The 27,146-nt window shown below is 38.6% G+C and overlaps 2 protein-coding genes across 6 annotated transcripts in view; both read right to left on the bottom strand.

The window, feature by feature from the left end:
• LOC121323871 (TBC1 domain family member 1-like) overlaps nucleotides 1-3,643 on the bottom strand; it is a 90,276-nt gene extending 86,633 nt beyond the window's left edge. For 2 of the 4 annotated variants that reach the window (XM_041265174.1, XM_041265183.1), the window contains exons 1-2: nucleotides 3,430-3,643; nucleotides 1,788-2,275 (exon numbers count right to left, since the gene is read on the bottom strand). In XM_041265174.1, the coding sequence (XP_041121108.1) occupies nucleotides 1,788-2,249 (462 nt within the window). In that variant the 5' untranslated portion in view covers nucleotides 2,250-2,275; nucleotides 3,430-3,643. The remainder of the gene's footprint in view (nucleotides 1-1,787; nucleotides 2,276-3,429) is intronic. The other 2 variants (XM_041265192.1, XM_041265201.1) reach the window with 2 other exon arrangements.
• A 4,196-nt stretch (nucleotides 3,644-7,839) lies between these two features.
• Nucleotides 7,840-24,577, bottom strand: pgm2 (phosphoglucomutase 2). 2 transcript variants are annotated; one of them, XM_041265155.1, is made up of 14 exons: nucleotides 24,381-24,577; nucleotides 21,476-21,643; nucleotides 21,184-21,290; nucleotides 20,316-20,400; nucleotides 17,322-17,405; nucleotides 16,715-16,908; nucleotides 16,182-16,371; nucleotides 15,794-15,891; nucleotides 13,829-14,009; nucleotides 13,604-13,697; nucleotides 13,368-13,497; nucleotides 11,812-12,001; nucleotides 10,543-10,676; nucleotides 7,840-9,512 (listed from the first exon to the last, which is right to left on the bottom strand). In XM_041265155.1, exons 1-14 carry the CDS (start codon nucleotides 24,453-24,455, stop codon nucleotides 9,410-9,412), a joined length of 1,833 nt encoding a protein of 610 aa, XP_041121089.1. In that variant the 5' UTR covers nucleotides 24,456-24,577; the 3' UTR covers nucleotides 7,840-9,409. The 2 variants fall into 2 exon arrangements, with proteins under 2 accessions (XP_041121089.1, XP_041121097.1); XM_041265163.1 differs by lacking the exon at nucleotides 24,381-24,577 and adding an exon at nucleotides 23,274-23,455.
• Nucleotides 24,578-27,146: the final 2,569 nt, after the last annotated feature.

The raw sequence follows: 27,146 nt of genomic DNA, 5'->3' as shown, positions 1-27,146 counted from the left end.
TATATCTGCAATCTTCATATCCAAATGCCGACTTGATGATTATCAGACTGTCCATGAATCGCAATACTAATTAATGTTGGTTGTACCTCATTTGGAGTTTAGGCTAATCCTGGTCTTTATAATATATGAGCAGAAATACTTAATTCAATAATTTATTGTGTAACGAATGTTGCATCTCGAATTACCAAATTCTGCAGTATTTGAACAACACTGTCACAGACTAATACAAGTGTACAAAAACAAATGTCAAGCAGAGTATCACTGTACATCACAACTGTTTAAATATCAAAACAAATACTTCTGAGGTCATTGACTATTACATTTATCTTTTTATAGCTGAGCAACTAAGACAGGCCAGCTTGTAACCTTTTCTGGTATGTAGCTGTATTAATCAAAGTTACTTTGGTGTTCATTCTCCCTCTGCAGTGTGGTGCTGTAAGCCTGGATTTGACATTTGCTAAAGCTGCTCTGTCCCTAACACTTCTGCTTACCGTGTCCTTGGTTATGACATTCAGGTGTATGAGAATTACAAATAATTCTGTCTGGCTCAGCTGGAATCATTTCAACATGTTTTAAGCAGTTGGAGTTGGATGAACTGCCCAAGGAACAGGAAGTTATTTTCGGGATAGTAGAGCCCACCCAGTATAGCACACAAGTGTGGAATTGGAACCTCCATTTTAATAGTGGAGTAGTGTGAGCCGTTTTTCATGGCAACTTTATTTTGATAGTTTTTGTACAGCGTTTGGTTTGGTTTTTTGTACGCTGGGCAGTATGTCCTATTTAAGCTACCATTGCTGGTAGTGCCATGATGTGTTCCTCTGTGTGTCTGTAAATAAACCCGCGTGCCTGCGGGGCGAGTAATCCCAACCTTCTGTCTCCATCTCCTGTCAATCCAGCAGCGAACATGCATGTATGTCATCCCCTTGCATCACGGGTAGCAAGACCCCTGTCATAGATACATTATTCATATTTTTGTTTAAAGTGTATTTTTTTAATGATATAGTTGACAGTCTTACTTTCAACCTCCTAGAACAGAACTGAAATATGTCTGAAGGCTAGATCAGGTGGTCTTTAACACCAGTTTTACTTAATTTATGATTTGTATTAAAGAATGACTAATGTGCTCATAGCAGACAGATACATTATTTATATAGAAAAACTTTAGTGTGAGTGGTTGTATGTATCTGAATGAATAGCTTTGTATAGACAAGATCCCAGGTGTCAGGATCATACATCATACAAGTGGATAGTTTGTGTGTCACCAGCTCCACAATACAAGTGGACAGTTATAGAGCAACAGAGGCGTTGGTTGACCTTTTCAGTTGAGTTAAACAATATCTTAAAATAGTCTAAACTGAAACTAATCTTTTTGTTTTTAGGGGTCTCCTACTTGTACATAGTTTTACATCTGAATGGGAGTGAGGTGCAAGGGGGTTACTGTAAGGGAAGAAAACAGCACAAAAACAAACGTAGACATTTTCAGCAAGCACTTTTTTTAGACACTGAACATCCACAGTTTTGGACACCTGACTAACACCACCCAGTATATGTCCCATATTGCCAATGCATCCAGACCATTGGATTTTGATTATAATTGTATAATACTTTCTGAAGAGGTGCCTATCTAGGTAGTTGATAGGTGAACTGTAGACTGCAACTAAAAGCAGCAAGGTGCCTGCATGTGCGGACCACTATGGTTAAAACATTAAACACTCTTCCTTTTGAAGATGAGTCAGGAAAGAGATAAAAGGCAATGACTTTTCCAGAGTGTTTCATGCTTCACTTACCATGGCTTGATCAGGAGACCGAAATACATAACAGGTGCTCTTATGAAGGCCAGGACCCAGTTCCCTGATCAAACAGGTGAAGTAGCTTGGGTCATTGCTGTTGTGAATGAGTTTGTAGACACACTGTGGCTGATGTTCAAAGATGATATTGTAGTGTAAGGGGTCCCACTGCTGGCTGTGTCTGGCATCCAATTCACAGCGCACCGCTGCCTGGGAGATGTACAGCTTAACCCAGCGCGGTATTAATGCAGATCTGAATCCCTGGCTGCTCTGACGCCGTATTTCTGCTACAATCCAAGGCAGCATGGGTACAGTGGTCAGAGTGTGCACAGGTAAGAAGCCCACCAGTTGCAGCCTGTAGTGCAGACAGTTCTCCTCAGGCTGTGGAGAGCTCAATTCGGCCAGTGATGATGGCTCTGTCCTCTGCTTCGCTTCAAAGAATAAGCCCCCTGTGTCTGTCATGGTGGAGCTCCTTCTAGCAGACCTTCCTGAAAATTATACAGTGTCTTTAGCAGTGCTTGCACCTCAGAGAGCAACCAAGTCTGGTTAATTAGACATTTTGAAATGTTTCTTCTATTACTAAAAACTGAGCAGCAATATACACAATCTTCCAGCAAGTATTGTCAACTTAGTCATAAGAGCAAGGAAAGAGTATAACCTTTGCTAATGAGATTTCAAATGAGTAGGTTTACAAGAAGCACATGTTATGTCTTCATTTTGTTTTTAAATATAACTTTACTATAGAAGGTTAAAGGAAATGTTCAGCTTGATTGCCTTTGTTGTCCATTACTGTCTTAATTACTGATTTACTTCTGTTATGGTCTGGTCAGTTCAGACCAGACTTTCAAAGTCTGTTTGTTCATAATGCTGACATCTGATCATTTTAGTAGCATGTACAGTAAAAGGACTGGGTGCAGAACATCTGATTACATGCACAAAAATATATACAACAATTTTCAGTTGGCCAGCTAAGATATGACATTGACTTAGACGAGCAGGCCTGCACCATCTGGATATACGTATGTTTAGAGCACTGGGGACCCAGCATGCCTCTTGCAGGCACTATGTACAGTATCCCTGGACGCCTTCCAGAGAAACAAGCTGTGGTCTTCTCAGAGTAAACACGGCTGATCACTGACCTCATTCACTGCATGTAATCTATAAGCACCTGCTGCTGCAACGCACCATTAAAGCAAGGTGTAAAAGTATAATAAGCTTTCATTGCAATAGATGTGCTGGTGTTCAATGACTCTTGAAAACAGGAAGTAGGTTTCATTATAAATACAGTAAGGCGCATTTACAAACAGTGCAGATGTTTAATGTGGACATGCCCCCTTTTAAATATCAGCACCTAGTTTATGCTTGTATGTGCTGCACTTTAAACACAGAATAAGCATAATAGGAATACTGAGTGCAGATGTTATTAATTCCACAATGGAACCATTAGGCATTGCCATAGCAACGAAATGTACAACAGTTGTGCATATAAAAGGTTGAAGAAAAACAGTACTTCAGTTACAGTTTGTGCAGCAGTTGTACGTGAAATAATATATAAAACATATTTATGTATACAACAGATAAGCATATATATATACAAGTACAAAACTACATAACACAAAAATCAACGAAAACATTTACTTACCTTAAATGAAACCCAACAAAGTCACCTGCTGATGAACTACAACGTCACACAAGAGGTATATGGAACAATGATTTGTATTTATTGCATGATCATGTTCGACATCTGCAAGTCACCTGTTTTTATCTCAGAATTATTCTGTACTGAACACTAAAGATTTCAGGATAACCCCTCCATCCAGCCTCTTGTGGGTTGATTCTCTGCAAAGCCAATGCAATGTGTTTAATCTGACCTCCCTGAGACAGTCAGAGCTGTGAATGCCACAAACAGCACAACCCACCCCCACACACTGACAAATCAGCAACACACACTGAGTGCAGGAACCGACAATGTGCTTCTATAAATACTGTCCTGAATACTTGCTGTCTCTCGTCTCACTAACCATACAAAGTTAGGGGCTTCTAAAGAAGCAAAGGGACTAAGACATGTCTACTACTGTAAATGTAACTCTTCAGTATGTGTATTTACACAAAGTATAGATAAATATAAGGTAGGATTATTTTACAGTCCCCTTTATTTGGAGATCCAGATAAACCTGTGAAGGTGTTGTACATAAGTAAATGCATAGCCAGGTATAAAATGAAAACTGCCTGAGTGTCAGAGCAGTGAACGTGAGAACACAAATCTCTGCACTCCACTCTGCTGCATGTGACATAGCAGGGTTTTTACACAAAGTATTAGGACAGGGAAGTGCCACAAGAAAACACAAATTAAGTAATGCTGTTACTGCCAAACATGAATGCAAGAGCTTTTGTATGGGTTGGATAGTCTAAAACAAGTTTTTCTGGTTCATGAAATGATTAATTATAATGAAGACTCTCTCTCACTCGCAATATATATATACCATCTGTACTCTTCAGCTTTGCATGTGCCTGAAATCACCTGCCATATTTGGTTGACAAAAAGGTTGCCCACATCCAAGACAATTTTCATAACAAGAGAATTATCTTGCCCCATTGGCTGATATTACTTAATTTGAGTTTAATGGGCCTTGAGGTAGAGCAGAGCTCTGTCCTTTATAGATTGGCAGGGATGGGGTTAAATTCCCCTACCTGCCTTCATTTATTGTATTCAGGTGGCTGGGGTTGATTAGAGTAATTAACGATCAATCAGCACCAAGCCACCTGACATAAAAGGAAGCCTCAGCTGACCATTATGGAGGGGAGGGAGTTAATGGTTGTGTTTGCTGGGTTTCAGGGTTTTTTTTTTTTTTTTTTTTTTTTTTTTTTTTTTTTTTTAATATTTCCTGATCTAGTGAAGGCATCACCCAGCCTGGGAACCTTTTCTGTAAGTTTTGCTTTGTGTTTTTGTGCTTAAATACCTTTGTTTTGGCCATTGTACATTTTTATTTTGTGTTTATTTGTTAATAAAAGTATTATTTTTTTGAACTGCAGTCTGTCTCTGGGCCTCTATCCAATTGCCAGCCTGTCACACTTGGTGTCAGTAGTGGGATATAGCGCCTCCAAGAGGCTCAGAGCAGTACTGCAGGGTTTTTTTTTTTTGGAACTTTTGGGACAATTTTTTTAAAAAATAAAACAAAAAAATTAAATAAAAAATGGGAAAGAGCAGACAGCGGCAAAGGCAGACTGAGATACAGCAGCAGAAGGAATGTAAGCTGCTGCAACAACAGCCACCACTGGAGGACCCAGCCAGCCTCTTCCCCTGGTGTTCCTGGTGCGGGAAGGAGGACCATCGCTAGAGGTCCTTCCCAGAAGTGCCACCAGCAGACTGGTGTTGCCGTTGTGCGGAACACAGCCACAACTGGGCAGGATGCCTCTACAATCGGGCCCAGGAAGAGGAGCAGTTTTCACCCCGGGGATCAGCGGCCACCCCACTACCTCCAGCGCCACCACCTTCACCACTGTTCCAGGAGATATGGGATTGGCTGATGCACCCTGAGGCAGACCTCTTCCACGACATCCCCGTAGTTATCAACACGCTGTGGTTTCAAGATGAGTGGAGGTGGGAAGAGTGGGAGGAACAACATCACCCGACGTCCTTCCCAGAGGTTGCCCTCATGGTCCTTAATTAACTGGCGGTAGATATGGGAGAGGCCCCACTCATTCAAACGGAGAGGGAGGAGCAGCCATCCTGAGAGCCAGAGAGGGGAGGAGCTGCAGCTCCTAGAGCCCAGAGGGGAAGAGCCGGTGGAGGATCTGGAACTACTGCTACCGGAGTGGCCACCGTCCTCGTCTGCTGATCCTGCCTTGTCGACCTGCTGATTCAGGAGCAGTGCCCCCTAGTCCCACAGTGTTCAGGGACGATAGCCGATTCGGCCCGGCGGCCGCCGTCCCCCTGCCGCCTCCGCCACCAAAGGGAGCCGGGCCGCCATTCCCCAGGCTGTAGAGCCGCTCCAAGGTCCGACATCTCCGGAAGGTCCCACGCTGCTAGGGGCCCCACACTGTTCCAGGGTGCTGCCTGCCTGGGGGTGGGGGGGGGGAGTTTGACAAATTTGTCCCCCCCTGCCCTTTGTACGTGGGAGGAGGTGTGTGGTAGAGCTGAGCTCTGTTCTATATAGATTGGCAGGGATGGGGTTACCGTCCCCCACTTTTCTGGAAGTTGTTTTGTGCTTTAATAGTTTTAAATTTTGTGTTTAACACAAAATTATTTTAAGTGTGTGTGTGTGTGTATATATATATATATATATAAATTATATATATATATATATATATATATATATATATATATATATATATATATATATTTTTTTTTTTAACTGCAGTCTGTCTCTGGGCCTCTAGCCACTCGCCAGCCTGTCACAGGACCCTATTAATTTTAATTTGAAGTCTAAAAGATATATATATTTTCCTGTTAAATCTGCTTAAATAAGGTTGGTCTCTTAAATTCTAGAATGTCAGGCTTTCTGTATTTTCCATGTTTCTTCAAAATAATGTAGGAAGTACATTTTTAAAGCACACTTTTTTTGCAAAGTATATTTGAAATCAAGATTAATTTCCAAGTTTGTAGAGCCACCTTTTGCAGCAATTACAGCTGCAAGTCTCTTGGGGTATGTATCTATAAGCTTAGCACAGATCGGTCGAGCCACTGGAATTTTATGCCGATATAGCCAAGTTTAAAGGGTGCAGTTGTGTAAGAGTAAACTATCCAATCAGTAAAACCCCCCCCCCCAGTCAATACTTTGTAGAGCCACCTTTTGCAGCAATTACAGCTGCAAGTCTCTTGGGGTAGTATCTATAAGCTTGGCACATCTAGCCACTGGGATTTTTGCCCATTCTTCAATTTTAGTCTCATCTGACCAGAGTACCTTCTTCCATATGTTTGGGGAGTCTCCCACATGCCTTTTGGCGAACACCAAACATGTTTGCTTATTTATTTTTTTTAAGCAATGGCTTTTTTCTGGCCACTCTTCTGTAAAGCCCAGCTCTGTGGAGTGTACGGCTTAAAGTGGTCCTATGGACAGATACTCCAATCTCCGCTGTGGAGCTCTGCAGCTCCTTCAGGGTTATCTTTGGTCTCCTTGTTGCCTCTCTGATTAATGCCTTCCTTGCCTGGTCCGTGAGTTTTGGTGGGCGTCCCTCTCTTGCCAGGTTTGTTGTGGTGCCATATTCTTTCCATTTTTTAATAATGGCTTTAATGGTGCTCCGTGGGATGTTCAAAGTATTGGATATTTTTTTATAACCCAACCCTGATCTGTACTTCTCCACAACTTTGTCCCTGACCTGTTTGGAGAGCTCCTTGGTCTTCATGGTGCCCCTTGCTTAGTGGTGTTGCAGACTTTGGGGCCTTTCAGAACAGGTGTATATATACTGAGATCATGTGACACTTAGATTGAACACAAGTGGACTTTATTTAACTAATTATGTGACTTCAGAAGGTAACTGGTTGCACCAGATCTTATTTAGAGGCTTAATAGCAAAGGGGATGAATACATATGCATGCACCACTTTTCCGTTATTTATTTTTTAGATTTTTTTTAAACAAGTTATTTTTTTCATTCCATGTCACCAATTTGGACTATTTTGTGTATGTCCATTACATGAAATCCAAATAAAAATCCATTTTAATTCCAGGTTGTAAGGCAACAAAATAGGAAAAATGCCAAGGGGGGTCAATACTTTCGCAACCCACTGTACCTCGTAATAACTTTAAATGCAGATATTTTTCATCTGCATTGCTGCAAATGTCTCAGCTTAACCTGCTGTACAACACACACCATCATTAAAACAATATGGTATTTGTATTTATTTATTTACTTTTTTTTTTTTTGCCCAAGGTCATAATCGAGCTAGTCTACTATTAAATAATTTACAAATGAGCAGTTCTACGGATAAGATCGACTTGGAAATAACAATTATTAAAAGTAGCAGGGGCGATACTCCATGCAAGTGGACAGGTAAATGTATGCCTGTTTCAATTTTTCAAATTCAAACACATCACACCTAAACACTCATGTAATGCTTAAGCCATCTCTTTATTGAAATACATTAGTAAGGTATATCAATGATTAGCCAAAGCTTTTTAGCAAGTTTAACAGAAAATACACACACAATTGGAAACACAATGGTCAAAACCTCAAATAACTGCTCACATATCCAGCCATCCAGTAAATCTAGGTAAATTACATTCGACAGGGTTTCTTTTTACCAGTGGTTCTACATGAGACAACTGGGACTCAACTCAGGCCCATAAAAACACAGTATATTGTTTAAATTAAAAATGTTTTAATAAGTTTTACCATTTTTACGATGGGAATGAAACTATGTTAGGAACAACACACATTAGATAAGACAGCTGTGCATAAATTATGGCCGAGGCAATATCTTTGTACTGCACCTAGAACTCTTCAGAGCAGGCCACCTCTGAATTGGAGACATTTTGGTGATTAAGGCAAGTTTTGATTTTATTCTGGCACTGAACAAGTGTTTACAGAGGAGCCTGTCAGAAGAATATAAATGACCATCCCTGCTCTCCACGGTTAACACTGCGGATGTAAACTGCATCAGTCGGTGCAAGTAGAAAAAAAAAAAAAATCATAATCTTCAAGACTTCATTTTATTAAGACTATCTATCTATCTATCTATCTATCTATCTATCTATCTATCTCTTTCGCCAAAAATACAATTTAAAGTGTTCAATGTAGACAATTTGTTCTAGGTTTTACAAAACAGGGGGGGTGGGGGTCAATTAAAGTTTGTTATGCTTCGGATATTTTAGGTAGTGAGGGTGTTTTAAACTGTAGTGTCCTGAAGCATAATATTAAAAACATACATATACTGCATGATTGGGAGACTAAAAGCAGAACATTGCTGGAATGTACCCTACCACTCTGCAAGAGAGCATTGCTAGTCATTTGCCCAAGGAAGCTTTTGGTCCAGTGGAACAGGTCAGGATTCATGAGTGGGCCTTTATATATAACAGCTGCACCTTTGATAAAGCTACTGCTGTATTTGTTCTTATGACCTGTTTTCATTTAATACAGTAACAATTTACAAGAGCGTTAATAATTCTTATTTCTTAAAGAATCCCAGTCCCATTTCTTGTTTTTTGTACTACAAATAGGGATATGTAGGTTTGTAAACATTGTTCGTGCTTAGTGTAAAACAGTGACAGTGGAATATTCGTTTCAACATGAACTTGAAGAAAAAATAACAAAGAGTTTGACCACAATGAGAGGGAGAGTCAGTGCTGAAGCTGTTCAAGCTATTAAGTAAGACTTGATTACCAAAAAAAAGGAGGCCATCGTACATAAGTTTAAACTGCCCTCCAGACTTCTGTCTGCTTGTGTTCTGTGTACAAAGTCCTACACCTTGTTACAAAATTCACCAATAGTTTCTTCAGTATCTCAAATGTGTTGGTATTACACAGTATTTATGGTATTTCAATTTGTTCCAGGCTGTTCTGTGTTATTTGAAGTGTGTGATCAAACATGCTCTCTACTGTGTAAATATGACATACTATAGTCTTCAGTTACAAGTTCAATGATGTAAGGCTGCTTGTTTTTTTTCTGTAGAATTACAATACTCTACTCTGGCTGAGGTTTAAAATTATTCTTTTGTGGTTCAAAGAAATGTTCCACAATTGCATCCACCAAGCTGCTCAGTTCTGTTTTTAGCTGTTCGGGGTCACTGTGAATAAAAAAAACAAAAAAAAAAAACAAGGACAAATGTTAATCATTGTATGCTGAAGGAATGAAGGGTACCTATTTGATGTTACACAGTAGGCCCAAACTGTGTACTACATCCAGTGCTGCACATGCACCATTTATCTAAATACCCAAGTGTATTAAGTCAAGGATGCCTATGTAAAAATTTGTTCTATCTGGCTTAGTTTACATTACCAGTTTGTTTGTCCTTTTAGAAAAACATAAGTGCTGCACTGGAATAAATTATTGGAGAATGTGCATCTTGCCCTGCTTAGTTGAAGATTAGCGCCATCTAGGGATCTTGACAGCGCTACTACTGTACAGTAATTTAAAAAAAATACAGACTGACTTCCAAGGGGAAATATTTTCAAAATCAGATTATATTTATAAATAGAATATTTCTGCTTGTGTGCCATCAACAATTTGGCCTTCAAACAAGATCACGTGTACGGAAAGTCATGTAAGAATATAGTCCTGAGAACTCTCAAACAGCTGTTGTGTAATTGGTGAAAAAAAAAAAACAAACAAAAAAAACCCAGCCAAGTGCTAAACCTGGAACCTGTTCTAAGCATGGCCACTTAATGAATCTTCAGAGCTCTGCTAAAATCCCAAATCTGAATACCATTATAACTACCTTTTATCATCACTATTTGTTTAAAAACGGGACATCCCAATAGGCAAGTCTATGCACACATCTGTGTAAATGTTTTGTACATGTAAAAGTAGGTCATAACAAAGTGGGTCCAATTTTGTTCAAGTGCATTGCAGATATCTTGTTAATTCCAAACAGACTACATGCCATTCAATTACACTGTAACATGAAAGACACACCAAACATACTGCAAAACTATACTATCAACATTTTATACTGAACCTTCATTACCAAGCAAGACCACAGCACTATCACGCACATGTACTGCTTCATGTTTGTTCAATCTGCACTTCCGGTACATTATCGTGATTCAACTAAACACACTCATCCTAAGGGATGTGACAGAGGTTTTTAGACTAACCTGTTCCCGGGCGGCACACAGAGCTCAGTGTAGTACTTGATTTTGGGTTCAGTTCCACTGGTCCTCATTGTAGCTACTCCACCATTAGTGAAGGTAAATGTTATCATCTGACTGCTCTTGCTGGTAGGGAGCACCTGTACAATGCACAACACATGTTCATTAAGAGCAGACAACACAACCCCCCCCCGCCCCCTTTCATATTATATTTAACAATGCACAATTATTTATATACTTGCATGTAAACTATAAGAGGGCATTATTTAAAGTTTGGGTAATGTGCAGGGAATCTTTCCATTGAGTTAATACTGTAAATATTATTATCCTTCTATATAAATAAAAAAAAAAATATCCACTTCTAATGGAACAGGGTTTACGGAATTGAACCAAGTCCATTTGATGAGTGTATTTTACTTAACTTGAGATTTGCCACTAAATCAAAGTTTCTGAAAATGTTTGCCCTTTTGGCCCATGAACTGTACAGCTGTAGCTGTAACCTGGAATAATTGCTTGGTTTTGGTTTAATTTTTAACAAGCACGAAACCATATCTGACACAGCAGATTTGTCTAATTGCCAGTGAAAGTAGTTGCAGCAAATTGGATCAGTCACCAAATAAAAATAAGCCCTGAAAGCCACTGTCTGCCAAATGAACGGTCTGCTGGTGAGCATGCCAAACGTGCTTTCCATTACGCCTATCTCCACTTAGCAATAATCCAATTCTTTAAAACAGTCCTTTACTGTAACATAGATTATTCCTGGACTATAGGCACTATCAAATTTAGGTCAAAGAAAAGCTTCATGGGATTAGCACCTCATTTTTCTGTTTGTTCAATAACAAACAAATGAATAACAAACTAGAAAACCGTTTTGTTTTTTGACAAATTGTAATAAGATTTTGGGGGGTTTTGTGAACACACCACCTCATTAGGATATAATATGGACACATGGCTCAATCATAAGACTACCAGCTAAGGCAAGCTAATGGCTGTTTGAAGCGAAACTCTAATGTAATAATTAACCTTGTACCATATATGCTTATCGGAACATCCACTTTTAAATTGAAGGTCAGGGCCAAGAGCACCCAACAAATGGCTTAATGATGTTGTATAAGCATTGTTTAAAAGTCTGTGAAAACATGTCATCCATTATACCCTAGAAAGACTTCAACCACAATGCAAGAAATATGATAGCAGAAAAGAGAGCAATTTTCCAAAGATACATTTTCATTAAATGTTGCACAGTAAAAAGCACTATCAAAACTCTGTACTTACAGCTTTCTTGTCAGCTTGGCTGCTATCATAGCCAGTTGTTAAATCTCTTACTCCAGATACTTCAAACTTTCCACATGTTTTGGGGTATGCGTTTTCCCCTTCAAAGTTTCGCAGCCTTTCAAATAATTGTTTGATAGTCTTTGAATCATGGCAGATGAAGTAGGAGGCCTTCGTAATATGATAACCATATCTGTTTGAGAGTGGAAAGATTGTCTTTATATAAAAAACACTGCTCTTTCATTCTCGCACCCGTGATTTCACTTACCAATATATTATTTTATTTTGGGGTTACATATTAATGAACAGATTTTTTTTTTTTTTTTTTAAAGGTTGTACAATATGTTAATCTTAGAGACGTCATTTTACAGCAGTTTGATACTTTTGGGACAGTGTTGTTTTTTTTATAGGGGTGGCCTTAATACTGAGGGTGACTTCATATTGCCATCAATAAGAGCAAAAAAGATGTGAGCAGGCCTTTATACTGAAAGCAAGGTTTTACTGTATATTGATTTCCTTTATTTTTGTTATCCTTTCTTCTTATCATGATCATCATCATCATATTGTATTATCATTATTACTACGATGACGACTACTGCAACTACCAAGACACCACTTAGCGTGAGCCCCTCCATTCCCTGGAGGACGAGTCCCCAATACTCCCCACTGGTCCCTACAGGAGCTGGGATGGAGGGTGCTACGTCAGGAGAGATCCTGCGTCACTTCGCTGACTGGGATGCCGCATGCCTTTTCTGCGGTCAGTCAGAGTTGGTGGTTCACATTTATTCTTTGCGTGCCAGGCTGCAGGCATTTTTCTTTCTGCGAGGAACCTTCTGCTACAGTTTCTGGCTGCATTCCAAACCCCCCCGCCAACACTTTATTTTTGGGCATCCTGTTCATGACTCCACCAAGAAGAGGGACCTCCTAGTAAATCTGCTCCTGGGTCTCGCTAAACTGACAATTTCCAAAGACCAAGATCAACAGGGATGGTCTCTGACTGCGGGGCCATGTTCAGGGCCCCTGTCCATTTATGGATTAATTTACAGCACGCCCATTCAGAGTCCACTGGCGACATGACGGCCGTTGTCGACCAGTGGGCTCTAACGTGCTCTGTATCATGGTTTGTATTCCAGTTGTACATTTAATTTACAGTCCTTTTACCTGACTTTGTTTTAATTAGTTAAGTGTTGGCTTTGTTAGCACCCCCTTTTGTTTAGGGGGTGCCAAGTAGAATTTTATCATCATTGACAGCTGGTGAAGGACCCCACACCAGCACTTAAAAATAGCACTACTACAGCAGCATAAACATGCCCAAGGAGAGGTTACTTGCCTTACTACCTCAGAAGGATCGTGCCTGGACTAAAATTCCCATCTGAATGATTGGAAAGATCAGTCTTTAACCTTTCAGCACTCGTGACCACTGCAAAGGTTGCTTGTTGCATTAACTGTGCCAATTTCAACACAACCTAACACACAATAAACAATTTATGTTCGGAGAAGTACAAAATTGTGCAACATACACTTCTTGTTTGTAAAGCACGCTGTGTCACAAGACTTACTCTTCGTAGATTGCTTTCAGCTGCTGGGACAGGGTCACGTTCCTGATTGCAAGGTAGCTGGACAGCTCTGCGGTTATAGCAGCGGCACTGACGCCATCTTTATCAAGGACAACAGGGCTGCACATATATCCTGTAGGAACACAAAAGCAGAACAGCACAACATTCAGTTAGAATATGCTAGGTTTCACAAGGGTAGCACAATGTATTTTTAGGACAAAAGTATTGAATTGCACAACCTATAGCCTCTTCAAAAGCAAAGAGAACAGTCTTCTTCTGGTCCAATAGCTGCTTGGCGCGGTTTCCCATCCACTTAAACCCTGTCAATGCTTCCTAATTAAATACAATAAATAATGTCAGTCATTAGCCAAGGGAAGTAAATTTAAGATTTTGAATATTTGTCTAAACAAGCTTTGAGGGTTGTGAAGACTTGTAAAATATGTGAAAATGTCTGAACTGTATACCTCAAAGTGGAATCCCTCTTTAAGTGCAATGGCTCTGAGGATTTTTGAAGAGACTGTGCTGGCCAGCATGTATACCTCCTTTAAAGCACAAGGGTCTGTGTTCTTCTCCTTCCAACAGGTAAAGATCCACCAGCCTAACAAGGCACCTAACTCATTTCCTGAGAACACTTTCCACTCTCCACTTAAACAACATAAACAACAAAGAAATTAGAATTATATATACACTTCTGAATGTGGCAATTATACCACATCAGGTACCAGTATCAGGGTTGTGGTCAACTCCTGTTTTCCATTCCAAATTTAATTGCCAGTTCCTTTTAAAAAATCAACTCCCTATCCAAATTCAGTAGTCACCAATTATTTTTTTATTATTTTTTCTCCCAATTTAGAATATCTAATTAAAGCAGTTGAACAATTACCGTAAAAAACGTTGAATAAGTCGATTTTCTAGGCATTTTTGCAGGGCCCTTAAAAAAGGGGGAGCGAGTGCGATGTATTCGCTGGTGTGTCTAATATTAAACTACAGTACCGGTGCCACAGTGGGATTACTGCAGCCATGGTTACGGCTCACACAAACTTAACTGTCAGCAACCCGATTTATTTTTTCAGGGTCTACGGCATTCAGGTCACGTTGCTAGGTAGAAACACAAAACCACTGTTCTAATTAAATGTTTTAATTTCTTACTCTTGATACCTCTAGTCATTTTGAATGTTAAATGCAAGTTTTCAGACTCTTGACTGACCTCCTCTCAAACTTCACAGCTTTACTGCTTCACTTAGTGTTAACACAATAGCTGTCAGTCTCTATAAATTTCCTTATTCTCACCCTCCCAAGACATTAATTTGTCAACATTCACATTGAACCCACCCCTGGCATCTGTACCAAATAGCTACTGGTTAGAAAGCGGAGTAGTAAACTTTTCAAGTCTTCTGTTCGTTGTAACTGCAGTGCTACAATAATGCAGGTGACTGAAACTGGATAAAGTAGGACAGAAAGAGAAACATACGAAAATGCTAGTCAACAGGTTTGAAAAGCGCTTTGTTGAATTTACCAAAACACATGTTAAATCACAATGCTGAAAAAACAGTATGTGACTGGAGACGAAACAAAGACAGACTTGGCCAAAGCAAACAGGAGCTGGCAAGAGGAAAGTGTTTATGACCTGATGTAGAAAACATTTTACTTGAATGGAGTACTTTAAATGACTAATACATGCTGTAACTTGTTCTACATGTCAGTGCAACGCAGTGGTACGCTTGTAAAGTATGTGTAGGGTTATGATTAACAAAACAAAATGAATGTATTTGTACAGCTGGAAATGTAATGCAATTGTACTGCACCGTATGCAACACTAAAAAGTTTTGTTTACTGGTAATTAAATGGTGCACTGTTTAGTTTTTTTATTTACTTTTTTGCTTTTTAAATTGATGAAGCAGCACTGTTTAATACTTTTATTTTAAATTTTAATTAATACAATATAATTGTAAAAGCCACTGCAGCTGGAAATATTGTGTAAGTGTGGTTTTGGAAAGAAATGTTCAGTAAAGCAAGATGATATGTTCTTGAACTTGTCTGGGTACTTGATAAGATAAAATAAAATACCGGTAGTTTAATACAATAATAATATACAATAATAACTTGATTTTACGCTCTGTTAATTATTACTTTTTAAAATTTTGAAAAACAAACAGTTTCTAGCAGTTTAACCTAAAACACTGTAAAATTACTAATGGAATAAAATGCTGCAAAGCAGGATTATTCCAAAACTATCTTTACTTATTTATCAGTGTTGTAGAAAAAAAAAAAGTTGAAAAACACAAAAAATGTGTTTGTTCCTAAAACTGAATTGGGAATTGATTTTAAAAAGGAATTTGAATTGAAAAACAGGAACTGACCCCAACCCTGACCAATACTGTACAGCAGTTACAAATGCTATGTAGTAAACAAAAGTCATTAAGACTTACCTGTCTCGTTTCTCAGCTACTGCGAGTCGATCAGCATCAGGGTCATTTGCCAGAATAACTTGAGCTCCTTCTTTGTCCGCCAACGCAAAAGACAACGTCTGCATTAAAAAAAGAATTAAAAAATTAAAACAGACTGAGGACATTATGTAGTATTTTGGTTATATGCCAAGTACAATATATGGGAAATAAAAGTACGTTTACACAACTCGGGGAAATACTTTATATCATGCTATGCAAATGCTTATCAAATCAACGTAATTTACAACAGTGCAAATCACAGACTAATTACGTTGTTGAATTTGCTAATGTACTGTACATGTTTTGAATTAGAGACTCTGGTTGGTATTCATTTCAAATCTACAATAGAGAAGAGTAAGGTAGAATGTACCAGTACGCCTTTGCCTTCTTCGGGGTTAGGGTACTTCACAGTAGAGAATTCTGGATCAGGATCTTTCTGCTCTGCGACTGCCAATGGTGGGGCAAAGTCAAAAGCCTTGAAAGCTGACTGAACAAATTTGTGTCCTACTCCATGCACAGATGTGTGGACAAATTTAATTTTAGATGCCTTGTTAATTTCCCTGCAATTACAAAAAATGCATACATTTTGTACATTTTAAAAAGTAAAAATTTTACAGCAGTCCAGAACATTTCTGTGAATATCCAACCGTATTCTGAACAAAACACTCAACTCAGAACTTTAAAAAAATTGGCCCAACTTTTTTTTTTGCAATTTTGTATGTTTGACCCAAATTACAGTGCTTGTTTCTGTTTTTAAAGTACTCTGTAGATTGCTTTCAGCTGCTGGGACAGATCTTGTTTTGATTGTAAGGTAGCTGGAAAACTCTGAGATTATAGGCACTGACGTCATCTTTATCGATAGCAGCACTGATGCACATGCATGGAGCACACATTTAAACATACCTGTGAAAGCAGTGTTTCTGTATTTCTTGGAAATAATCCCTGTTGATGTCTGCATAAGGATCTTTTAGAAGAGGGCTGTCTTTAATGATGGTTTCATCCCAGGACTGTGGCCAAGGCTCCAGGTTCTCTTCAATGGCACTGGCAATCCCATTATCATGTGGAGAGATGATTTGAGCTCCATTGGCCCAATAAACCTTGAAGGCAGCAAGCAGAAAGCAAGAGGACTGTCACCACAGGAGAGCACACAGGGCCTAGTTACTGATTTAAGTTTACCTTTATTGTACTTCTTAAACCAGGGTTAGATTGATTTACAGCCTCTGGGGATATGCACCCTCACTGTAGTGCAGGATAAGTCACTTCATCAGAAGTGGACTAAAGGTGGTGCCTTTACTTATGACTGAGACCTATAAAACCAATGAATATGTCGAATAAAAGATTTCATTTCATTTAAACATCATTCATGTATGACATTTTAGTCAATGAATTAATTTAATTGCAGGTTCAATATCAGAATTTGGCACAAATTGAGCCTGTTGTACAAACAGAAACAGAGGTTTGTTTGGCTCACACGACTATGTATTCCAGTTATCTTTATCAAAAGAAATACCTTGTAGCCATTGTCCTGTTTTGGATTGTGAGACGCCGTCACCATAATCCCAGCACACAGACTCAGATGAGTCACTGTATATGGCTAAAAGAAAGGAACAGCATAATATTACAATGCCAAGATACAATCGTTAAACTCATTAAAACAATATAGAATGCAGGGGTCTATGATCATTCGATTTTATTGGAAGTATTTCAAAGGAGGTTTTTCTAAGCAAAATTGCTATACATCCACTGTCAATCTGTGAACCCAGTGAAGTTCATAATAGAGGTTCTCATGGATCGGGCAATCAACTGTCAGTACTACGCAAATGTACCAGTGACCATGGAGCTACGTACACAGTAAGCCATATACCAAGTTGTAAGAAATGTTCAGAAACAAGGATCAGGGGTCACAAGTGGAGATTAGATAAAGGGGCATTCAGAATAGAAAATAGGAGGCACTTTTTTACATAGAGAGTTGTGGGAATCTGGAACCAACTCCCAAGTAATGTTGTTGAAGTCGACACCCTGGGATCCTTCAAGAAGCTGCTTGATGAGATTTTGGTATCAATAAGCTACCAACAACCAAACGAGCAAGATGGGCCGAATGGCTTCCTCTTGTCTGTAAACTTTCTGATGTTCTTATGTTCATGCAATACTCAAATTTGGCCAAGCAGTTTACAATGTATAGCCTTCTGAGTCAGTCAACTAGATAGCTAGCATGTAGGATAACAAGTTTCCATAAAAATTACAAATTTAGGCAAGCGATTATTACCCAAGAGACAAGAACATGCAAAATCAGGTCACCATAACCTACACTGTCAGTTTAATGATGCCTATAACAAACTCCCTGTTCTGACTTCAGGTGGCTGGGTGTTCAAGGAAGGTGGTCGAAGAGAACGTGGACCCCTATATACTGAGCTGGTCCATCTGTCAGTCACACTCTACAGAGTGAAAATAAGAACTTATCTGAATTTTCACCAATTCTCTCTGAACTTCCATCACAGTCACCTAACCTCTTAAAGACCCTTCAAATAACAGTTGGTTAAAATTTTATTTAAATAATTAATGTTATATACATTGTAACCTAGTATAACTAACGAGGTACCAGCGTATTGTTTGTGCATACCTCAAGCTCTTATCTGTCAGCAGCTTCAATAGAAATAAGTATGTAGCTTAAATAAAGTTAATTAAATCTCAATGTCAATGGCGACCTTTGATTTAGACTACATCCCAATATAATTCCAGAGTCTACATATTGTAGCAGAACAAGTACTATTTTAATAGTACCAGTTTTAAACATGCATTAGATATTAAGCAGAGGTGAAAGTAACTTACCAGTACTGCATTATTGTTGAGCCCCTCAGCCCCCATTGAAGTATTGCTCCGGTTTTTAATAGCATGTTTTAGATTCGTACATATTCCATACCTAACAAGCCTCTCTATTTAGGGCATGATTCCCCCTTCTCCCAATGATACACAAGAAACACCAAATATTGTAGGATTGCCAATTTTAATGTATTATTACCTTCTCTAACAATCGCCCCAGCCCTACACCCCACTGGCTTGCTGTTTTGCTTGCTTTACATAGGAAACAGTAGTAAAAAAAAAGTATGTATATACCTTAATTCTGCACCGCCGCTGCCGGTCAAAAAAAAATCTCCCCATTTGATATTCTTACACACTGCTGTGGAAGAAAACTTGGGGAAGGGAAGTTGGGTGGGGAACTCTTCGCTAATTTAATTAATACATGAGCTGAATGGCTTGCAGTAGGGGAATAGAGCAGTATTCAGTTACACAACACTGAACTGTTTTACAGTAGGCATTCATTTGAGTTTTCTAGTTGTTCAGCTTGGGTTTTGGTGTCTGACCAAATTTATACGAGAGCTTTAGTTTCTCGCACTGTCCATGCAATTTGGGTTTCCAGATTTGCACAGTGAAAAACTGGGACTTTTTTCCGCTGACGGCGTGCCTACTCTGACGCCGTTAAAATAACAGTATATACGGGCTTCCGAGTGGTGCATCCAGTAAACACGCTCTGCGTAGAGTGCAGGACGCGCTCTATAGTCTGGACGTCACCAGTTTGAGTCCAGGTTATTTCTTTGCCGACTGAGGACAGGAGCTCCCAGGGTGCGGACCGGGGGAGGGAGGGCTAGGTTGGCCAGGGTGATCTCGGCTCACTGCACACCAGTGACCCCTGTGGTCTGTCCGGGTTTGCCTGTAAGCTGCCCAGGGATGCGTTGTCCTCCGACGCTGTAGCTCTGGGTGGCTGTATGGCGAGTCTGCGGCGTGTAAAGAAGCAGGCGGCTGACGACACACGTTTTGGAGGACAGCGTGTGTTCGTCTTCGCCCCTCCCGAGTCAGTGCACGGGTGGTAGCGGTGGGCTGAAATAATTGGATATTCTAAATTGGGGAGAAAATAATAAAAATAATTGGCGACCACTAAATTAAAAATAAATAATTACAGTATATAATGATCTAGCCTGTGACTGTTACCGTGGTGATAACCCCTAAGTCATGTGAATGGGACTTGAGCGATTGCGAGTTATTTTGCTTAAACATCAGGAACAATTAGTAAATCAGACAACCAAGAAGCAGCCGTGAGGCAGGAAACTACTTAAAATAGAGAAAAAATGATCTAACCTAAACAATCGTTTTGATAAATATAAAACTATCTTGACAGCAAATGTTTTACCTGTATGCAGTACCGGGGTGTACAAGCTTACTTTCACATCTGATATTAAGGAAATATTTGAATTTCTAAATGCAATTCTGAACTTTGGGTTGGTGTATGCATGTGTAGGGAGGCGGGCTGGGGATAGAAGGTTATGTGATGTGATTCTGGTGGAGAAAGTCAGTGTTTGTTTCAAAAACTACACTGGTATATTTTGTGCTTTGATTGTAAACAGCCTGCGATTATGAGGAATCTCTGCATGTAGGTACATTGGTTATGTAGTGTCAGGCAAGCATCAATGACAAACTAAAAGAGTAAAATAAAAAAAAAACACAGTACCACAAATGGAGTTGGAGTGATGTCTGAGAAAAGATACACCGGAACTCCATGGCTGATGAAAACAGCTGCAGCTAACTTTGCAAATCTGGAGAAGCAATGCACAACACAGATTAGCTCCAGACTACTTGAATGACATTCCAATTCCATATCAGCCGGAACTGATGCTGGCCTCCTGTGTATTCCGAGGGTGAATCATAAAAGCATAGGAGGGGCTGCTTTTTGTTTTAATGCTCCCACAATCTGGGGGAGCATTAATATCTCTATACCGTCTTATTAGAGATTCATCCTCAGTTGCTATTTTTAAATCTTGATTAAAAACATTTTTATAATATTGCTTTTTCTTAACATTAACATGTTTTAGTTTGAGTTTAGTTTTTACTTCTGCTTTTAATAATTACTTTTTGTTTCTGTGTTGTATTCTGCTTGTAATCTGCTTTGAGCTGTATTGCACATGAATTGCGCTATATAAATATTTATTACTATTAGTCAATTATTACCTAAGCCCAAAATAACATTGATTGTCCTTGGGAGTTCAAACTGCCTCCTTCAGTTTAGATGAGGCTATTTACACCTCAAGCAGTTCAGTCTCAATGCCCTCTCAATCCTTATCTCACTTTATATTCATACTGCAAAGGTGGTTGTGGTTTTGGGATGGAGACAATGTAATACCATCTTGTAACCCAAGCCAAAACCAGTAACCTAAACAGTTTATCTTCATGCCTTCACATTCAGACATATATGGGATGAGAAGTAAGTTTACTGTTAATTATTAAAATGGCTACATCATACTACAAATCTACTTTTATGATTCAGGCAGAGAGACAGGAAGTGGAATTTGGAACCCATCCATATAAAAACACTGAAATACCTAATGCTGCTGCTTCCACTTGGAGGGTGGGCTCGAGCATCAAATCCAATAACGACTCCTCTTTCCTTCAGGTCTGGGAAACTCTTCTCCAAGTAACTGCAAAAGCCCTGCAAAAAAAAAAAAAGTATGGTTTACAACGGTTTATTTCATCTGTATTACACATCCAAAGACCCTGGCTGAAGTATTACTACATTTATTCAAAAATTCCCATGACCAATAAGGGGGCCTATAAATCACAAAGGACAAATGATGGCAGAGGGCCACATGAACACCAAAAAGAGGCTAAGGTCACCTGTGTTGTCTGGATGATGGTCAGATCGTTCATCCGGGAAGTTCCTGCACCCATGGCTGCCCTGAGGCCTGCAGTTCCAAACTCCATCCGTAAGCCGAAGGAAACCCGCAGTTCCTCTACATTGCCATCGGCCACCAGCTGCTGAACTGCCTCAGAAGTTTTAGGGTTCTGCAACAATAGAAAAAAATATTGGGAGTTTTGTGAAAAATTACAAAATACAATACTGCTCAAGAGAATATCATTATGGATTAAAACATATAAATTATCTATTTTAAAATGCATACAAATGGTGAGATTTTAGGTGTTAAATGTCCGACAGCTTTTACTGAGTGATTGACAAATATGACAGAGTCAGTCACAGAATACACCAGAGTATCAAATTTGAAGCCAGCAAATGTAACCAAAAAAAGTCATACGACCACTGCCAAGTAAACACACATTTTTGATCACACAACTTATATACTTGACTGCACATAACTAAAAGAATCATGTATTGATCTGCAGATGTAAGCGTGGGACACTGATTTATGCCAGAGTTACGTGATAAGCAGAGTTCAAACAGGTCATGGGGTTTAACATCTGGGCTCTGAAAATGTGGTCTCCAGAAAGCATGAACTCAAGAGTACAGTTATGAGTTAACCTTGATAGACAATACCAACATTGGAGGCCTTGATGTGATCAAAAATTAATTGCTCAGGCAACGTTACTTAATGTCTCGCTTAAATTTTTTTTTAATGAACTAATCTCATGCACGCATACTTAATGAAATGATCTCTTTAACTTTGATTAAATCAAAGACCAATTCTCCAATTTCAAGTTACAGTACTGACTCTTTCCCATTTCCGTTAGTCAGAACGCTAACTCAATTAATGTGCAAAGCATGACTGGCCTCATCAGCATGAACCTCAACTTGACAATGCCCATTTTTGTCTCCCTTACATGTTTTATTACAATAATGCCAAATACTGATAATACCCTGGAACACTGGGAACTTAAATCATTCTATAACTGCACTACCTCACAAAATTAACAGAAAAATAAAATGACAAACTAGAAGACAAAAAAGTACAATACCATGCTCCCTCTATAGAATAACATTAAAAAAAAAAAAAAAAAAAAAAATTAAAAAAAAAAAAAAAGCGTGGTGGTTAGAAAAGAGGATACTGCCTAAAGTATTCCCTTTATGTATTAGATTGTTTTGCTCATTGCACATTTAGCAAAGGGTAGTTGAACACGGCTCCAAAAACTCCCTGTATAGTACAGACCTTGTCATCTTTTTATCAATTCTTAATAGTACAGGTATCAATCCAATGGGCCACCCAGAATGGCAGTAGGAATTTGAGATAATATGGAATCCCATTTTTTTTTTTTTTTTTTTGTTTTTTTTGCATGGTATTCTTATTGGTGTGTGTATTCTCTCTTTCAACTTTACAAATTTTTTTTTTTTTTTTTTATTTATTATATTTACTTTGAAATTCCAATGCACATTTTGGAAACTGAGGCCATTTAACACGCAATCTTAAGATAATTATTGTTATAATATAGTTTGTCAAAAGGTGTCATCTATTATCAATTCTTAATAGTACAGGTACAATACCAATGGGCACCAGTGGCAGAGGATGAGAAAGATGAACCCTGGTGCAGGACCTTATTGTGGGACCCAACCTTTATGTAATACGTTTATAAACATAAAACATGCTAAGTCAAGTGTTCAGTATTTAACCATATTTAATTCTCAGAATGTTAGCATGTTTGAAACAGCATATGACTGCATATAATAAGAAGCTTTTCTACTCACCTACTTGAATTGCATTTTGCGTGCATCTTTACTTCCAATACTACACTTTTAAATCACAAGCTAACAAGTTTAATCACCATTACCTCCAGCATTCCACAGAAATTCTCTCACATACCCCACCCCCAATAAGAAATACAGGCATGTTAATTTGCTCTTGTTTATTTTGGTACCCAGCAGTAGCCGTTCAGTTTCTGCCTAAACTACAGGATGAATCGTGCACACAGAATAGAATTTCAAAAGACTGCTGAAAAGCAACCCAAAACCTTCCATGATGACAACAGGAAACTGTTTTGCAATACTGAGAGATCACTAGGCTAAAGTACAAATGCATTACATTTTATGTTAATTTATCAACATGTACAAATAACCAAAAAAATACCTGCCATATGAATTTTTGTTTTTCTTTTTATATACTATCTCAAATTAAAATTGTGGAAACTGCAACACTACATACCAAGGTATGCACATTTGACACAGACAGCATTATACAGTACCATCTCTGTGATGCTACTGTACCTTTAAGATAGTTATCATACCATACCATTCCATGGACTTTTCTCACTCTCTCTTATGACTGAATAACTAATGCTCAGCACTGTACAGTATGGATTTCAGTCTTGAACACTATTTTTATGGGTCAGACTTGATCAATGAATAAATCCTAAATTGCTTGGCTTGTTCTACCGGCATGTGCATGTCCGAGGTTAATGTCTGAGAGATAAGTGAGCGACTGAAATATTCCAAAATATGTGATTTTTTATATTAGCCAGGGGGCGCGCGGATACATATACAAACACACACACACACTAATATATATATATATATATATATATATATATATATATATAATATATATATATATATACACACACACACACACACACACACACAAAAATAAAACGTATACAACTCTTCAGTGTGCTCTTAATCCATTCACTCAATCACTTACGTACAACAGTGCAATCAGGCTCTCAAACTACAGGCAGTACAACAGATGTCAGTATTGCAGCTGTACGCTTTATAATCCACACCGCCACCGGGCCAGTGTTGTTAGACCTACTGTAATATTGTAAACGGGTTACTTGTCTGATGACAGCCTTGCCTCACCTTATCATACTTCAGCCATTGCTTGATTGCCTGATCCAGCTTTTCTTCCCCAGTGTTAGGAATTATCTTGTCCATGTTGCTCCGTTTTTATTTTGATTCGGTTTACACAACACTCACTTGCCTAGTACTAGCAAGCTTTTGTATTTAGTACAATACGCTCGAATGAATGTGAAAATTAAGAACGTAAGGGCGGAGTTTTGCTTGTGCTTCGGAAGTAACAGACGTTTATGGCAAGCCATGAGGGCCAGAAACATGTTAACACAGGAGAAAGTGACCAATGAGAACCGGTATTGATCAACGCGTAAAGAATACTGTGATTAAACAACACGTACACAATGGTAAACGCCAAAAGGGCCATACTATTAAAACCCAACGCGTAACAGCCAATCAAGGCTTTTTTTTTTCTTTGTAAGGTGAGTAACACGTGTCATGTATAAAATAGGCCTAAATTAATTAATGACATTGTAATCTGAATAATGTTTATTTTTTAATAGCTCATCAGCGTAAATTCCAAATGTATCTGCGGAGAGGGAGTAGACATCCTATGTGGAGACAGAAATGTACTGTAACAACATTATTTTCGTACTGTTTAGATTTGAATGTTCAAATGACAGTGCTGAACAATTGTAACTTTTTCTAAATTGACTTAATTATATATTACATATTTTTAAATCGTGATTAGAAAGATTATAAAACAAATACACCCCCATCTCCAGCACTCTTATTACTAGTATTTTAGAATACAAAAAATTGTTTCAAAACACGACAGAATGAAAACCTAAAGCGCAAGCAGGTGCGCTCTTAAATTTGGTGGCTCTCTTATCTGTTTCATTTTCCTTCTCCAACCACCGCCGAATCAGGGTCCAGTTGCTAATACGCTGCTGGCAGCGCGTCAGTCTCGACTCCAAACAAACCCAGGTTCACATCACACTGGACAAGCCAATTTCTGGAATCATAAAAACAGGAACATTTATACTGCTCAGTTTCTGCAAAATCAATCAACTTACACGTATGGGACTTACGAACAGTATAGCATTAACTAAGAGAAAATAATGTGCCAAAATAAACTTGCTTAAGTGACCAACAACAAAAATAAATAAAAGTGAATACAATAATTAAATCAAACGTTCCTATTTAAAGTGACGTGAGCAACCCCGCTATATTACTAATTAAATTTTATACAAGAATTTAGTCACTGTTACTAAAAAATAATAGTTATAAATAAAACATCATGCAAGACACCGTAATGTAAACATTTTCGTTGTATTATTAAAAAAAATACATTTTTTTAATAATACAAAATCTTAACCCGCCTTCCTGACTTGTTCGAATAAGAATTAATAAACACGAACGGTTAAGATGCATATACATATACACACATTATATACTTTCTGCTTATAAAGTCAGTCTTCTTACTCTGAGCTGTTCAGTGTTTTGTGCATTTATTAGGTAGCCCTATCACGACAGTCGGGATTTGCTGTGGCTGAAATTCCACAACGCATTGTGGGTAGGGTTACAAATTATTGCGTGTTTTAAAAACTATACACTGAATGGTCATGTGCCAAAACGTTGTTTAAAAGCGTTATGGCCCTCTTGGCAAAGTGTAGGCCGCGTGCCATTCCAAAACCTTCGCCCGTATGCCCTACTCCCTTCAAAGTGATAACTTCCAGGAGTGATCACTTCGAAGGGAAGATGGGCGTAGGGGGCGCAAAAGTGTTTTATTTGGAATACACTTTAGCTTCATCATTCAGGGCCAGGGAAAGGCGTCATTGTTAGTCAGTGATAGAAATGGTTACAGTCTGCCATAATGTGACAGGCCGCTTTTTATTTAAGGAAGTTGGTTATAAATGTTTGGTGGTGTTGATGCGTTGTTTTACTTAAAGCAAACAAACATTGAACAGAAGTTTGTGTATATCTTTAATGTATTAGTTTTTGGACAATGTATTCAAAAATGAAGTGGTCACATTGTATTTGATTTAAAATAGGGATGAAACATTATAGCAACACGATTAAAACAATTAGAAATAAGAAAGCAAAAAAAAAAAAAAAAAGTGGTTTTTAATTATTTATTTTGGAAGCATGATTGTAATATTCCTGACAATGTATAGAGTTTATTTCTCTCTCTTTTTTGTCTTGATAGGAGTTGATATCCTATTGATGTATAATTTTGTTTCAATAAAAGCATTTTAAAAAGTAATGTCTGCCATAGAAGAAACTCAACACGTCATTGATATTTTTGTATGTGTAAGAGATTCTGTTCTTAACTATGCTAATCATAACTACTGCTATGCTTAAGTAACTATTCATTATAAAGTACTGTTTGCCTTCTTAAGGGTTGCCCCAATTCCTTAGGGAACGAGTGAAGGGAGCTTTATATGCTGAAGTGCGTCCCATTTAACACTTTTAGCTCCACCTTACACCATCTATCGTAATAGTTATAGGGAGATGATCACTTCTCATTTCTTCACCCATTTCACATAACTTCCTGCCAGAGTAAAGCCAGCACTACCAATGTTAAAATATCAGTTTACCAACTTGCCATTATATAATCTTTGATGGAGCCTCAGAGCTCTGACCTCATCGGTTCTGTGCTCACAGCTTCCAAGGACATCATCATACACTTACACCTTTAAGCAACAGCAGTGGAGGAGGGCTCTAGTGCTGAGATTACTGCCTCTGGAGACGGTTCTGCAGTTATGCTGAGAGGGGTCTCTCTGCAGCCTGGATCCTCCAGCCATGCAGCTCTTGTGCAATCATGCAGGGCGC

This window comes from Polyodon spathula, chromosome 1, assembly GCF_017654505.1.
Source record: "Polyodon spathula isolate WHYD16114869_AA chromosome 1, ASM1765450v1, whole genome shotgun sequence".
In the NCBI taxonomy this organism is placed as follows: domain Eukaryota; kingdom Metazoa; phylum Chordata; class Actinopteri; order Acipenseriformes; family Polyodontidae; genus Polyodon; species Polyodon spathula.
This window is presented reverse-complemented; position numbering and strand designations above follow the sequence as displayed.

Bases quoted from the DNA above. Each gene is read 5' to 3' on its own strand.
- pgm2 (XM_041265155.1), bottom strand. From the start codon at position 24,455: ATGGACAAGATAATTCCTAACACTGGGGAAGAAAAGCTGGATCAGGCA. The intron at 20,401-21,183 runs GTATTTCAGTGT...TTGCTTCTCCAG, and splicing joins AGTGGAAGCAGCAGCATTAG to ATTTGCAAAGTTAGCTGCAG. The intron at 14,010-15,793 runs GTAAGTCTTAAT...ATGTTGTTTAAG, and splicing joins GTAGCTGAGAAACGAGACAG to TGGAGAGTGGAAAGTGTTCT.